Raw genomic sequence first — 16,566 nt, 5'->3', positions numbered from 1 at the left:
ATCAGATTGAACTCATTTTCTTGACGAGAAACCGTAATCTGAACAGAAATACTTTCCAAGCCTTTGGCGTAATACATTTTTAAAACTTTATTTATATATATATATACATTAGATTGGAAAGAATGTATGCTAATTGACCTTCATAATATCTATATCCATCATATAAATTTTAAAAGAAAATTGTTTTTACAATTCACAAATAGCTGATATTAATAAGCATTCATCATCATGACTATTTGTACTTCAACTCGAAAAGTGTCCAAAGTTATGTAGCCTAATAAAATGTTTCAAAGAAGTTACCGTGATAAGAATAATAAAATGTAAGCACAATCTTACACATTATACACGCAAAAGCTCTAAACACTGTCATGTTAAAAGTACTAGAATCCATAAAAAGCAGCCAGTCGTTGTACATTTTATGCTTCAATAAAAATCCATGCATGTCACCTCAATGTCGTACCGTGTAAACAATAAACGCCGAACAGAAATTGCCCAAAATAATTTTTTACACATGATTTCACATTTCAAACCATGAAGCTTCAACAATAACACATATTGTGTTTGTGATAGACGTTAAAGTAAAATATAAATAAAATTGGAATATTTTTACAACGTAAAAGTTACGAAATTTTGCATATGAATGCAATAGAGAGTCTTGGAAGGTGGATGATTTACAAATTTATAAGAAATTCTAGTTCTGATTTATATAATTATTATATATGCGTTTATAATATAATATTATATAATCTCAAGATATTGATTTTTCAAACTCCATGATTTAAATTTGCTCTGACTATTTTCAATATTATCCAAAAATAATTTTATAATCTTTTTCAATACAATAGAAAGTAGTAGAAAATTTTGTAGGTGACTATAAGTAAAGAAACTAAATTCATCACAATATTTTAGATTATAGAATAGAAGACTTTTAAGTTACTCACAAAAAAACTTAACTACCAGTTCAATATACAATAAAGACACGAAAAGATTAAAATCAATAAAATTATAAATATAATTTGAAAATCCTACCTTAGCTTCCTCCTGTTTTCGATAAGCATATACCATCAAATTCTTGCGTTCAGTCTCCGTCATAACAGGTTCACGGCCTGGTGGACCTTCACCTTTCTTCTGCAGTTTTACAACTAACTGTAAAAAAATAAGTTTATGAATAAAATTATGTCACTAAAAACAACAAATTCAACTTTAGTTTTTCTAATAAATATAATAGAAATTCTAAAAGAAAGAAGAAAGAAATTCCAATAAAAAATATTTTTAAATTCCCGTTATAACTGTATTTGTAAATACAGTTGTTTCTAAAATACTATATTTTCGAAAATAAACGAAAAATTTTGAAATGATATAAAAAATAAACAATTTTTTTATATGTTTTCATAAATTTGTATTCTGGTAATTAAACTATAATATCAGTTAGGTATTTATAAAATTAAATTGTTAAAAAAATAAGAAAGACGCAATCATTTTTTTATAAGAATGGAAGGACGCGGAACGAAATGATTGGAAACTACTGTTATAGAGTATAATTTATTCCGTGTGACTAATATATGATTATAAACGATTCAAATTTTAACACTTTGGGAACGGCTGTCCACCTCAGTGGACAAACATACTCTGTGAGGCACAGGCTATTTTATAAACAATGACACAGTTTGCATCGAAAAGTTGAATAAATTACATATTGCAATGATAAACAGTATTGTATTTTGAAAATAATTTTAAATTATTTTTAGTAGTATTTTTAGCCTTTTTCTTTGCCATATGGTCTTTTTTTAATATTTAAAACGACCGAGCGCTTTTAAATATGGCAAAACGACTAGTAAATTTTGTGAATTAAGCGGTAGTGAAGATGAGTTTCAAATAGGAAATTCATACAGACAAATTTTACGAAATTGCTATTCGCACCGAAGATAGTGATGAATGTGATGATGATATTATCCAACCAACAAAAAGAAGAAGTTCGACAAGATAAATGAAGAGCGCGAAATCATTAGCGAATGCGCCGATTCTCCTTCAATAATCGAGTTTGACATACATCAACAAACACCCCGACTACAAATACCAAGCAATATAAGACATCCAATAGATTATTTTACTTTATACTTTATGAATGAATTATTAGACAATATAATAAAAAAAATAAACCATTATGGCAGCAAAAAAATGATGATGAATATAATTTTTATCAGTGGCATATTCTAAATTCTTCAAAAGAAAAAGGGATTGTATTGTCTGTTCTGACAGAAAAGCACCAGGAGAAAGGCGGTGAGCAACATTTTATTGTAAAACATGTCAAAATCAACCAGTTATGCATTTTAGAAATTGTTTTGAACGTCACCATTCTTTATAAAATGATCAAAAATAAATTAATATTAAAAATGTATGTCCTTCAATAACCACAAATTTTTACCAAACAAATTGCATAACATACACAATGAAATCAAGTTTACAGCCGGTACAGTAGATTGTTTTGAAATCGGTGCCGTCCCGAAAGTGTTAAAACTGTATTGATAGATTATGGGACCAAACAAAAATTACAGTTCTAAACTGTTATATAACAAGCTATTGAATAACATTTTATATTTAATCGGTGTCTAATAACAAAACTAAATACTGCAGTGGCTTCCAACCTTTTTATGTAATAGCATTCTCGAATAATTTCTCGCTGTTAATTATTTCATTTAATTATATCTTTATGTATATTTTTCAACATTACTATTACTTTTTAATACAGCAAATCGAAGATGTGCAATAAGTAAACGTTATATAAAAAAACTATAGTTAACCATAGAATCAATCTTACATCCAATCCTCACAAGAATAGTTATTTTGATATTTTATATTATTTAAAAATGTAAGTGAAAGTATCTTTAACGTATTGCTGATCTACTTCGAAAGTATTTATATTTGTAATTTTTCAAAAAAAAAATGCATAAATGGATGTTGCATAAAAGCATCGGAGAAAGATATATCCCAGTATAAATAAATCCAAAGCCACAAATCAGAAGAGATGGAAAACTTTTGGGATAGCGAGCAAAACAGTAAACTCAACAAAAATTATCTTATATATAAAAATGGAGCTCTCTTTCAAATGTCCGAATAAAACTCGAAAACGGCTGAATCGATTTGGCCAGTCTTAGTCTTGAAAAATTCGTGCCAATCCAGAGAAATTCCAAAAGGTGAGAAATTATTTCAAATCCGCGTAGAAACTTTTTATTTTTAATTTGAAAATTTTTGTAGAAGCGCAATCGAAATAAAACAATGGACAGTTGCTATTCCGTGAAATGTCAAACGTTTTTGACAGATGATGTTCAATTACGTTCAATAGGATATTTTACGTGAATATTATTTAATTATGATTAAATTGTAGTAAGTAGCTTTGTTTGTAGTTTTATTTATATATAAAAACGTTAGTAAACGGGCCGCAAGTGTTACTAGAAACTCAAAATATCAACTTTTTTAACTGTTAATATGAAAATTCACTTTTTGGCATATTTTTCTCAAACACGATGCTCTGAAAGATCACATTTGTATAATTATATACTCATTGGTATTTATAAAACATTTTCTAGGTTATATTATTTTTTATTTATGTTATTCAAATTCAAAACCTAATTTTTGGTATCGATCAAAGGGACATTTTGCCGAATAACATTTTCCCAGTTATAATTTCATAGAATTTATCGAGGAATAGATAATAATATATGAAGGTCCGGGGTTGAAAAGGTCCACCACCGAAGTGTCAAAAACCACAAAAGTTAAGCATTGTTTAACAACAATATTTGAAAGTAGAGGAAAAAAGATGTATAGCCAGCTACAAACTTGATTTGAAAACGATAATCTTTGAAATGGGAGAGATAAACGGTAATCTTTGAAAATCTATAATAAAAGTATTTTCTTCCATTGGTAGTTTTAGCATTAGTTAATAATGTAATTATTTTGTAAAATGCCTTTAAAATTATAATAAGGCTTTAAACCTTTTGCCACCTGCCCGTTATAAGTTACCCCGCATATAGGATAAAAAGGTCTAGATAACAAATTTTTGGAAGACATCAAAAAAGCACATTTCTACAATGATGAAGTAAAAGGCAGTTTTACTGAACGTAGTCAGATAATTGTTCGTTTGATATGTCTTATTTGTTGTTATATAATTGTTATGGTTTTCACAATATAGTTTATATTTGCTCAAAGTCAAATTGGACCTTTGTGCCTCGCCCTGCTCTACATATATACTTTTTATTAAATTTACTTTAATTCATCGAATGTTACTTACTAAGCAGGTAAAAAAAGAAATACTTTTTTGAATTTTAAATATTTATTTTCTATCTCTCCTCGCAAAAATTTGAAAATTTTGTATAAACTCAGTAGTATTATTTACAATTATACACAAAATCCAGAATCCAAAAACAATATGAAAAACTTGAAATGTAATCAATTAGTCGAAAGACCAAAAAAGACTTGGATGGTTTATACTGTTTCCTATAGAAAGTGTATAAATCTTCCAGTTTGATTGTATTGACAAAATATAGATAAACCAATGGGGTTTATTGTTTTTATAATACTTCATTGTATATAGCATTCAAACAACACATCCTTATACACTTAAAGTATTAATGTTTTTGATTCTCTAGAAATTGTCTAGAATATACCTTATTTAGCAAAACAACGTTTGCCGGGTCAGCTAGTATATATATATTATGTTAAATGTTAAATATGAACAATACAACACTCCGGATTTTAACACACACTTTATTCGGTTATAGAACATATAGGAGTTCTGATTGCTGTTCAAACAATAAAAAAAAAATATAGACTTCGGATTATCCGGACTTCCGATTAATTGGAATTCGGATTATCCGGAATTCGGATTATCCGGAATTCGGATTATCCGGAATTCGGTTATCCGGAATTCGGTTTATCCGGAATTCGGTTTATCCGGAATTCGGTTTATCCGGAATTCGGTTTATCCGGAATTCGGATTATCCGGAATTCGGTTTATCCGGAATTCGGTTTATCCGGAATTCGGTTTATCCGGAATTCGGTTTATCCGGAATTCGGTTTATCCGGAATTCGGTTTATCCGGAATTCGGTTTATCCGGAATTCGGTTTATCCGGAATTCGGTTTATCCGGAATTCGGTTTATCCGGAATTCGGTTTATCCGGAATTCGGTATCCGGAATTCGGTTTATCCGGAATTCGGTTTATCCGGAATTCGGTTTATCCGGAATTCGGTTTATCCGGAATCGGTTTATCCGGAATTCGGTTTATCCGGAATTCGGTTTATCCGGAATTCGGTTATCCGGAATTCGGTTTATCCGGAATTCGGTTTATCCGGAATTCGGTTTATCCGGAATTCGGTTTATCGGAATTCGGTTTACCGGAATTCGGTTTATCCGGAATTCGGTTTATCCGAATTCGTTTATTCCGGATTCGGGTTATCGGAATTCGGTTTATCCGGAATTCGGTTTATCCGGAATTCGGATTATCCGGAATTCGGTTTATCCGGAATTCGTTTATCCGGAATTCGGTTATCCGGAATTCGGTTTATCCGGAATTCGGTTTATCCGGAATTCGGTTTATCCGGAATTCGGTTTATCCGGAATTCGGTTTATCCGGAATTCGGTTTATCCGGAATTCGGTTTATCCGGAATTCGGTTTATCCGGAATTCGGTTTATCCGGAATTCGGTTTATCCGGAATTCGGTTTATCCGGAATTCGGTTTATCCGGAATTCGGTTATCCGGAATTCGGTTTATCCGGAATTCGGTTTATCCGGAATTCGGTTTATCCGGAATTCGGTTTATCCGGAATTCGGTTTATCCGGAATTCGGTTTATCCGGAATTCGGTTTATCCGGAATTCGGTTTATCCGGAATTCGGTTTATCCGGAATTCGGTTTATCCGGAATTCGGTTTATCCGGAATTCGGTTTATCCGGAATTCGGATTATCCGGAATTCGGATTATCCGGAATTCGGATTATCCGGAATTCGGATTATCCGGAATTCGGATTATCCGGAATTCGGATATCCGGAATTCGGATTATCCGGAATTCGGATTATCCGGAATTCGGATTATCCGGAATTCGGTTTATCCGGAATTCGGTTTATCCGGAATTCGGATTATCCGGAATTCGGATTATCCGGAATTCGGATTATCCGGAATTCGGTTTATCCGGAATTCGGTTTATCCGGAATTCGGATTATCCGGAATTCGGATTATCCGGAATTCGGATTATCCGGAATTCGGATTATCCGGAATTCGGATTATCCGGAATTCGGATATCCGGAATTCGGATTATCCGGAATTCGGATTATCCGGAATTCGGATTATCCGGAATTCGGTTTATCCGGAATTCGGTTTATCCGGAATTCGGTTTATCCGGAATTCGGTTTATCCGGAATTCGGTTTATCCGGAATTCGGATTATCCGGAATTCGGATTATCCGGAATTCGGATTATCCGGAATTCGGATTATCCGGAATTCGGATTATCCGGAATTCGGATTATCCGGAATTCGGATTATCCGGAATTCGGATTATCCGGAATTCGGATTATCCGGAATTCGGATTATCCGGAATTCGGATTATCCGGAATTCGGATTATCCGGAATTCGGATTATCCGGAATTCGGATTATCCGGAATTCGGATTATCCGGAATTCGGATTATCCGGAATTCGGATTATCCGGAATTCGGATTATCCGGAATTCGGATTATCCGGAATTCGGATTTTCCGGAATTCGGATTATCCGGAATTCGGATATCCGGAATTCGGATTATCCGGAATTCGGATTATCCGGAATTCGGATTATCCGGAATTCGGATTATCCGGAATTCGGATTATCCGGAATTCGGATTATCCGGAATTCGGATTATCCGGAATTCGGATTATCCGGAATTCGGATTATCCGGAATTCGGATTATCCGGAATTCGGATTATCCGGAATTCGGATTATCCGGAATTCGGATTATCCGGAATTCGGATTATCCGGAATTCGGATTATCCGGAATTCGGATTATCCGGAATTCGGATTATCCGGAATTCGGATTATCCGGAATTCGGATTATCCGGAATTCGGATTATCCGGAATTCGGATTATCCGGAATTCGGATTATCCGGAATTCGGATTATCCGGAATTCGGATTATCCGGAATTCGGATTATCCGGAATTCGGATTTCCGGAATTCGGATATCCGGAATTCGGATTATCCGGAATTCGGATTTCCGGAATTCGGATTATCCGGAATTCGGATTATCCGGAATTCGGATTATCCGGAATTCGGATTATCCGGAATTCGGATTATCCGGAATTCGGATTATCCGGAATTCGGATTATCCGGAATTCGGATTATCCGGAATTCGGATTATCCGGAATTCGGATTATCCGGAATTCGGATTATCCGGAATTCGGATTATCCGGAATTCGGATTATCCGGAATTCGGATTATCCGGAATTCGGATTATCCGGAATTCGGATTATCCGGAATTCGGATTATCCGGAATTCGGATTATCCGGAATTCGGATTATCCGGAATTCGGATTATCCGGAATTCGGATTATCCGGAATTCGGATTATCCGGAATTCGGATTATCCGGAATTCGGATTATCCGGAATTCGGATTATCCGGAATTCGGATTATCCGGAATTCGGATTATCCGGAATTCGGATTATCCGGAATTCGGATTATCCGGAATTCGGATTATCCGGAATTCGGATTATCCGGAATTCGGATTATCCGGAATTCGGATTATCCGGAATTCGGATTATCCGGAATTCGGATTATCCGGAATTCGGATTATCCGGAATTCGGATTATCCGGAATTCGGATTATCCGGAATTCGGTTTATCCGGAATTCGGATTATCCGGAATTCGGATTATCCGGAATTCGGATTATCCGGAATTCGGATTATCCGGAATTCGGATTATCCGGAATTCGGATTATCCGGAATTCGGATTATCCGGAATTCGGATTATCCGGAATTCGGATTATCCGGAATTCGGATTATCCGGAATTCGGATTATCCGGAATTCGGATTATCCGGAATTCGGATTATCCGGAATTCGGATTATCCGGAATTCGGATTATCCGGAATTCGGATTATCCGGAATTCGGATTATCCGGAATTCGGATTATCCGGAATTCGGATTATCCGGAATTCGGATTATCCGGAATTCGGATTATCCGGAATTCGGATTATCCGGAATTCGGATTATCCGGAATTCGGATTATCCGGAATTCGGATTATCCGGAATTCGGATTATCCGGAATTCGGATTATCCGGACTTCGGATTATCCGGACTTCGGATTATCCGGAATTCGGATTATCCGGACTTCGGATTATCCGGACTTCGGATTATCCGGACTTCGGATTATCCGGACTTCGGATTATCCGGACTTCGGATTATCCGGACTTCGGATTATCCGGACTTCGGATTATCCGGACTTCGGATTATCCGGACTTCGGATTATCCGGACTTCGGATTATCCGGACTTCGGATTATCCGGACTTCGGATTATCCGGACTTCGGATTATCCGGACTTCGGATTATCCGGACTTCGGATTATCCGGACTTCGGATTATCCGGACTTCGGATTATCCGGACTTCGGATTATCCGGACTTCGGATTATCCGGACTTCGGATTATCCGGACTTCGGATTATCCGGACTTCGGATTATCCGGACTTCGGATTATCCGGACTTCGGATTATCCGGACTTCGGATTATCCGGACTTCGGATTATCCGGACTTCGGATTATCCGGACTTCGGATTATCCGGACTTCGGATTATCCGGACTTCGGATTATCCGGACTTCGGATTATCCGGACTTCGGATTATCCGGACTTCGGATTATCCGGACTTCGGATTATCCGGACTTCGGATTATCCGGACTTCGGATTATCCGGACTTCGGATTATCCGGACTTCGGATTATCCGGACTTCGGATTATCCGGACTTCGGATTATCCGGACTTCGGATTATCCGGACTTCGGATTATCCGGACTTCGGATTATCCGGACTTCGGATTATCCGGACTTCGGATTATCCGGACTTCGGATTATCCGGACTTCGGATTATCCGGACTTCGGATTATCCGGACTTCGGATTATCCGGACTTCGGATTATCCGGACTTCGGATTATCCGGACTTCGGATTATCCGGACTTCGGATTATCCGGACTTCGGATTATCTGGACTTCGGATTATCCGGACTTCGGATATCCGGAGTTCTGATTGCTGTTCAATCAATAAAAAAAATATATATAAAAAAAAATGAATAAAAAAAAATACCTAACTGGCTTAAAAAAATGCTTAAACTAGTGGTGTATTTTTAAGGCAAATGAAATATCGGAACATCGGAACATCGGAACATCGGATAATAGGATTATCCGGACTTTATGCCTCGCCCTGCTCTACATATATACTTTATATTAAATTTACTTTTTTTCACCGAATGTTACTTGAAACTTTTCAAAAAGCAGGTAAAAAAAGAAATACTTTTTTGAATTTTAAATCTTTATTTTCTATCTCTCCTCGCAAAAATTTGAAAATTTTGTATAAACTCAGTAGTATTATTTACAATTATACACAAAATCCAGAATCCAAAAACAATATGAAAAACTTGAAACGTAATCAATTAGTCGAAAGACCAAAAAAGACTTGGATGGTTTATACTGTTTCCTATAGAAAGTGTATAAATCTTCCAGTTTGATTGTATTGACAAAATATAGATAAACCAATGGGGTTTATTATTTTTATATTACTTCATTGTATATAGCATTCAAACAACACATCCTTATACACTTAAAGTATTAATATTTTTGATTCTCTAGAAATTGTCTAGAATATACCTTATTTAGCAAAACAACGTTTGCCGGGTCAGCTAGTATTAAATAAAAATATTATATTCATACAAACAGACTTGGTTATCAATAACATAAGAGTTGCAAAACATTTGCCGTGCTTTGCTGTTTTTTTATTCGTCAATTATTACTAATAATAATTTACCTTGCACTTATCATTGCGACCCGCATATTCTGAAATTAGTTTTCCGAAACCGCGAACCATTTCTTTGCCAGAAAACCATAATTGAGCAGTAGCAGGATCCAAAACATCCAGAGAAGCCTGGGTGCCAGTCAAGTCCTCAATATTTTCAAATTCCTGAAAAATTCGATAATAATATAATTAATAACATAAATATAGAAAATTATAGTAAAAACTAGTGGTGTATGGCATCGTGCCTTAAGGCAATTTGCAGGAACTTCCCGTACCGTAACGAAATGATCGAGGTATATTCAATGTTTTCTAATATTTTTTTATAAATATTGCAATGAATTGCAAAGTGGAAATTATTTGTTTAAAGTATATTAGAAAAGAATTAAAATTAAAATCTGAATTATATACAAAAAAAAATCTTAAAAAATATTAAAACAAAAAAATTAGAAACAATGTTTTTTCTCCAAAAGCAATTATTTTGTTAAAACAAGCAGAAAGTTCTTTGAATCATTCAAATCGGACGCTTAGTTCTCTCAAAAATTGCCATTTTTTGCATATTTAGCGCTGTATTCTTGAAATGGCTGGACCTGATCATTACAAATTGAATGTTTTTTAGACCATTCAAATCGGATACTCCGTTCTCTCAAAAACTCGATTTGTATTTTCTGCACTTTTTGCTCCGTATATCCGTAACGGCCGGATCTGTCTTTGTCAAAAACTAATCAGCACATCTCCCTATCAATAGGAATCGAGTGTTTTTTGAACCATTCAAATCGGTTGATCCGTGCACCCGAAAACGTGGACGAAAAAATGCGGACATACAAAAAACACACACATGCATCCATTTTTTCTGAGGTATGCCAAAGTGTTCAGAAACCTTTATAACGTCCAATGCAAATAATTTCATTTTCGGCCCATTACTATAACTACTCTACGGGAAGTTAATTAAATTATAATTATAGTACTATATTAAAATATTAGTAAAAAATAAATATAATATTAGTTGAAAATAATGTAGTATTTATATTTCATAAAAAAATAGAATGAGCTTAAACTTGAGAACCGGTTTTGGTTTATACATTCAAAAACTATTCGAAAGATATCATTTGAGAATGGTGCTGATTAGTTTTTGGTAAAAATCGATCGGACCGTTTCTTTGTAGTTAATTGATAAAAAAAATAACCATTTTTAAAAATCTAGTATCGAGATGGAAAACATTGTTCTGGCAAAACATTCTAAAATAGTCTAAATATTAGACTATAATAAATGGTTTAATTATAAAAATCAATTAAAGTTTGGGTTAATCGGAACATACTCTGTATTTGTTTAGACACGTATTACTCATTGACGTACTATACTATATTTACAAACACTGTTATATACTCTCGTACTATTATGTACACAAATACTATTACTCATTGACGTACTATATTATATTTACGAACACTGTTAATACTCTCGTACTATTATGTACACCAATACTATTACTCATTGACGTACTATATTATATTTACAAACACTGTTATATACTCTCGTACTATTATGTACACAAATACTATTACTCATTCTCGTACTATTAGATTTACAAACACTGTTACATACTCTCGTACTATTATGTACACAAATACTATTACTCATTGATGTACTATATTATATTTACAAATATTGTTATATACTCTCATACTATTATGTACACAAATACTATTACTCATTCACGTACTATTATATTTACAAACACTGTTATATACTCTCGTACTATAATGTACACAAATACTATTACTCATTCACGTACTATTATATTTACAAACACTGTTATATACTCTCGTACTATTATGTACACAAATACTATTACTCATTGAGGTACTATATTATATTTACAAACACTGTTATATACTCTCATACTATTATGTATACAAATACTATTACTCATTCACGTACTATTATATTTACAAACTCTGTTATATACTTTCGTACTATTATGTACACAAATACTATTACTCATTCTCGTACTATATTATATTTACAAACACTGTTATATACTCTCGTACTATTATGTACACAAATACTATTACTCATTGACGTACTATATTATATTTACAAATACTGTTATATACTCTCGTACTATTATATACACAAATACTATTACTCATTCTCGTACTATATTATATTTACAAACACTGTTATATACTCTATTACTATTATGTACACAAATACTATTACTCATTCTCGTACTATATAGTATAGTATATAACAGCGTTTTTAAATATAATATATTTACAAACACTGTTATATACTCTTGTACTATTATGTACACAAATACTATTACTCATTGACGTACTATATTATATTTACAAACACTGTTATATACTCACGTACTATTATGTACACAAATACTATTACTCATTTACGTACTATATTATATTTACAAACATGGTTATATGCTCTCGTACTATTATGTACACAAATACTATTACTCATTCTCGTACTATATTATATTTACAAACACTGTTATATACTCTCGTATTATTATGTACACAAATACTATTGCTCATTGACGTACTATATTATATTTACGAACACTGTTATATTATATACGAGTTATATAATGGTTTACTATGTTCAAGTTATTGATCATGTCGATTATTTATACATATCAGGAAGTTCATGCAACTATCCTTAACGCAAAATGCCACTTACACTTAGTTTGAAAAATTTTGGTTTTTATTTTTGTCCTATCATTATATAAGCTTTTCAATTCAATAAAAACAATTTATAGTTTATGACGTCGTTCGAATTTATTCTAGACTTCTATTCATGACCCCACACAACACGATAGTGGCTATCAGATAGCCTGTTTTCACAGAATGCATTGCGAATTAGTCCAGTTTGTACGTTAAATTCGAGTCGTTTCTTAAATAGAAACTTACGTATTACTATAGCAGTAATTATATAGCAACAAATAATAAGTTAAATCTAATACTTACTCTTTTATTCGCAAATATTTCCGATAAAATCACACAAACACACGCGGCGTCATCAACTCGGACAAAATGGCACTCGGAAGAATTAACACGACCGACCGACAACAACAAGTGCTACCCGATTACTAAATTTGCATAATTTTTGAACATCTATTGTCCTTATCTAGGTATTACCATATATGGTCACAAATCTCGTGATGACGTCATACAAAAGGAGAAATTTATAACAGATTGAATGCAAAATATTTCACTTAAAAATAAGGCTGACGATATAAATAGAATTTTCATATTTTGTGCAACGATTTTATTTAACATTAATAAGCTAGATGTAAGTGGTATTTGGCCTTTACAATAAACAATAAAAATAAAAAATAAAATATTTAAAAGCACGTACGACGAACAAAAGATTATTTTCTTGAAAACTTGAAATCAGTAAAACAATTCTTTGTTAATTTTATGTATGTTTTTTATTTTGTTGAATCATTTGCGTAGCAAATATTCTCTATCTTATTTTAATCTAATTTTTATAATTGATTGTTTATGCTATGTACATTATTTTGTACATGTATATTTTTTCAACATTTGCTTTGTCATACTCAAGTATTGTTTTTTTTATTATTTTATAAATAATAAATTTATTTAATTCATATAATATATACTATACTATTTTTTGAATTTAGTTTTGCACTTTGACCCATTAAAGAAGAGATAAAAAGCAGAACTAATTTAATTTTTTCGATTATAACTTAGTTTTTTTTATTTAAATTGCATTCTTTATTGATATATCAATAAAATCGATATATCGATCTTTAAATAATTAATGTTTTTAAAGTGGATGAACTTTTATTCCAGTGAGTGTCATCTACACAAGACAATTGTTTTAAGTTTTCATTACCATGTATAATCAGATAAAATAATTTGGTTGTATGTATTTTCCTGAGATATCTTTTGGGATTAGATGTAAAAAGATATAAATTGCATCTTCAATGGCTATATATTTCATCTATACAACAATAAACATCCTAAAAAATTAGAGGCCTAAGAAAATTGGTTAAATTAGAACAAATCATTAAAGTCTGAAGTAATGGGCCTCACTATAATTAACACAATTACAGATATTATAAGTTTATTTGAAAGATGTCAATTGGAAATACCTTTGATTAGTTTTAACAAAAAGAAAAAACTTTAGTTCAAAATTTTAACTTAAGGGGGTTGTTCTTTTTTTATTTTTCTTTGTTTCGGTTTTGAGATTTTTTGATATTATGAAAGATAAAACCCTTAGAATCATTTCAAAAAAAAATCATCTCAATATCTATTTTTTTGACGAAGTTATAGATATATATATCTCTATATGTATGATCCTCTGAAAGCGTTTTTTTATCGCTCCTCGAGCTATTGTATGCCAGATTCCTCTTTTTCATTATAAAACCTCATGCACATGACCTTTTTAATGTGTCAGCATCTTTGAACACCATGGTGTATTTAGTACATTAAATTAAATGGTGTATTCAGTACATTATATTAAGAACTTTAAATACGTTTTTCTCAAATTGACTTTTTTCAATGCGGTGCCACAAATTAAACAAAAACTACAAGTCGGATCGACTTGCATTTTTTTTTAATTTGTTCACCACTGCAATACCGAGTCCCCCTACCTCAAACAACTTGATAACATTACGCAAAAAAAATTTGCGAAGCTTCTCGCCCCCAAAAAAGGCCTTTTTTGACACTTTTTTTTTAAATAGCTGCCATTTTTTTCCTTCTTGCTTTTTTTCTTTTATTTTGGTAGGGGGACTGGAAACAAACTTCTTCTTCAACGTAATTTATTTTTTTTTGTTTCGGGCGATGCGCAACGGATTTATCTGTGGCACCGCAAAAGAGATCGTTTTTGCAAGACCGACTTTGGCGCCCCCTGGTTAAAAAATGACGGCGCAAAAAGAAAAGAAGAAAATCACGTAATATTCTATGATTTTGTAATTTTTGTTTAAAAAAAACCGCATGTCTCTATGATAAATACATTTCGAGGAAAAACAAAAACAAATACCTTGCATTTTTTGTAACGAAAAAAGAACAACCCCCTTAAGGCAAAATGCCATTTATAATTTGAAATTAAATTTCTTACCAATCTTATAGGATCATGTGGCGGCAAATTCATAGGATACACAATGGTTATAGCACCTTTCAGTAATTTAATAGCTTCATGTATTGTTTTGATTGTAACTTGTTCATTTTGATCGACTAATTTCTAAAAAAGAAATTCTACATTAACACACATATATACCATCGATCAAAAAAGTATTTTATTTAGAATTAGAAATTTTGTTTGTGCATGATGTTCAATATTCCAATTAAAAATTATGGAATTGTGATTTTTTAATGTGATTTAAATATAAGAATGCATAGAAATTAATATATATATATATATATATATATATATATATATAAAGACAAAAAAAATATTTTATTAAAAATAACTCACTCGGCTGGTCATTGCTTTAACGTCTTCGATGGTCTTGCTGATCATGTCTTGTAAGTGCTTGTGAGGCTGACGACCATTTCTGCGCCCCATGGGATCTCTGAATAAATAAAAACAATAATCATAAATAATTGCTTTACATTAATTAAATATAAACATTCATTGGCTTTTAGATTTATATAAAAAACTTAACTTCTCGTTATTTTATTGGCTTTATATGCTATTTTCAAATTATTTGCGATTTAATAATTACTATCCTTTCTTATTCATTCTTTAAATGTGTATAAATAAAAGCATAAGTAATGAAAATTTATAAATCGCCATCATAAAATTTGTGAGCGTTAATGCTTAAAAATTACTATATAGTAGCTTAAAGAAAAAATGCTTAAAAGCAATATTATACGTACATATGAGACATATGTATATAATATTCACTTTTATGTAATTATTTATGTGTTACTTATCAAACAAAATCAAAAAATCTGCGAAGGATTCAAATGTAAGAGTCGTATATTATTCCGTTTTGTGAAGGTAACTTTTTCAGATATTAATTAGCAGATTTGTTACTCTGAACACATGAAAATTAAAACGTGTCGAAAAACGTGTTCGATATATTTTTTATATGCTTATTTTCGATATATATATTATTTATATTACTTATTTTCGATATATCCACCACTAGGAATGCATTTGTCCGCCCATGGGTCAACCAGTTTGAAGTCTCGCACCTGATCCTCATTCAAACCTAAAATTTCTGGCGGAAACATAACACCATGCTTGGCTAATTCTTCCATCTCTAAAATATCAATTATTTGTCTATCAAAATAATATGTCATAAAATTTAAATTTCATTATATTATAATTATTTTATTTCTTTCTATAACTTGCCTGCACAAATACGACTAATTTTCAGTCGACCGTTAAATATTGACACTATTTCAGCTAAAGCCGTATCAACCGGCGTATTAATAGGTGTTTCATATAAAAATTGATTTTCATCGCCACGTTTTACTCGAAGTAACACCATTATGTATATTTAGAATAAAAATATGCAAAATATTTCTGGAAATTTTTACTCAAGATGTTTGTATGTTCAATTA

General features: G+C 32.2%; 1 protein-coding gene across 1 annotated transcript in view; it reads right to left on the bottom strand.

The window, feature by feature from the left end:
- The window catches only part of LOC113386069 (cilia- and flagella-associated protein 298), a 168,993-nt gene extending 152,500 nt beyond the window's left edge, over nt 1-16,493 (bottom strand). The window contains exons 1-6 of the mRNA XM_026623878.1: nt 16,355-16,493; nt 16,124-16,262; nt 15,470-15,566; nt 15,113-15,235; nt 10,022-10,174; nt 1,030-1,146 (exon numbers count right to left, since the gene is read on the bottom strand). Coding sequence (XP_026479663.1) covers nt 1,030-1,146; nt 10,022-10,174; nt 15,113-15,235; nt 15,470-15,566; nt 16,124-16,262; nt 16,355-16,493 — 768 coding nt within the window. The remainder of the gene's footprint in view (nt 1-1,029; nt 1,147-10,021; nt 10,175-15,112; nt 15,236-15,469; nt 15,567-16,123; nt 16,263-16,354) is intronic.
- Between the last annotated feature and the right edge of the window lie 73 nt (nt 16,494-16,566).

Source organism: Ctenocephalides felis, unplaced genomic scaffold (assembly GCF_003426905.1).
Source record: "Ctenocephalides felis isolate EL2017-DRISC unplaced genomic scaffold, ASM342690v1 CF-g0.4_SCAFFOLD_03571, whole genome shotgun sequence".
NCBI lineage: Eukaryota > Metazoa > Arthropoda > Insecta > Siphonaptera > Pulicidae > Ctenocephalides > Ctenocephalides felis.
Note: the sequence above shows the minus strand (reverse complement) of the source record. Positions and strands in the feature narration are given on the sequence as shown.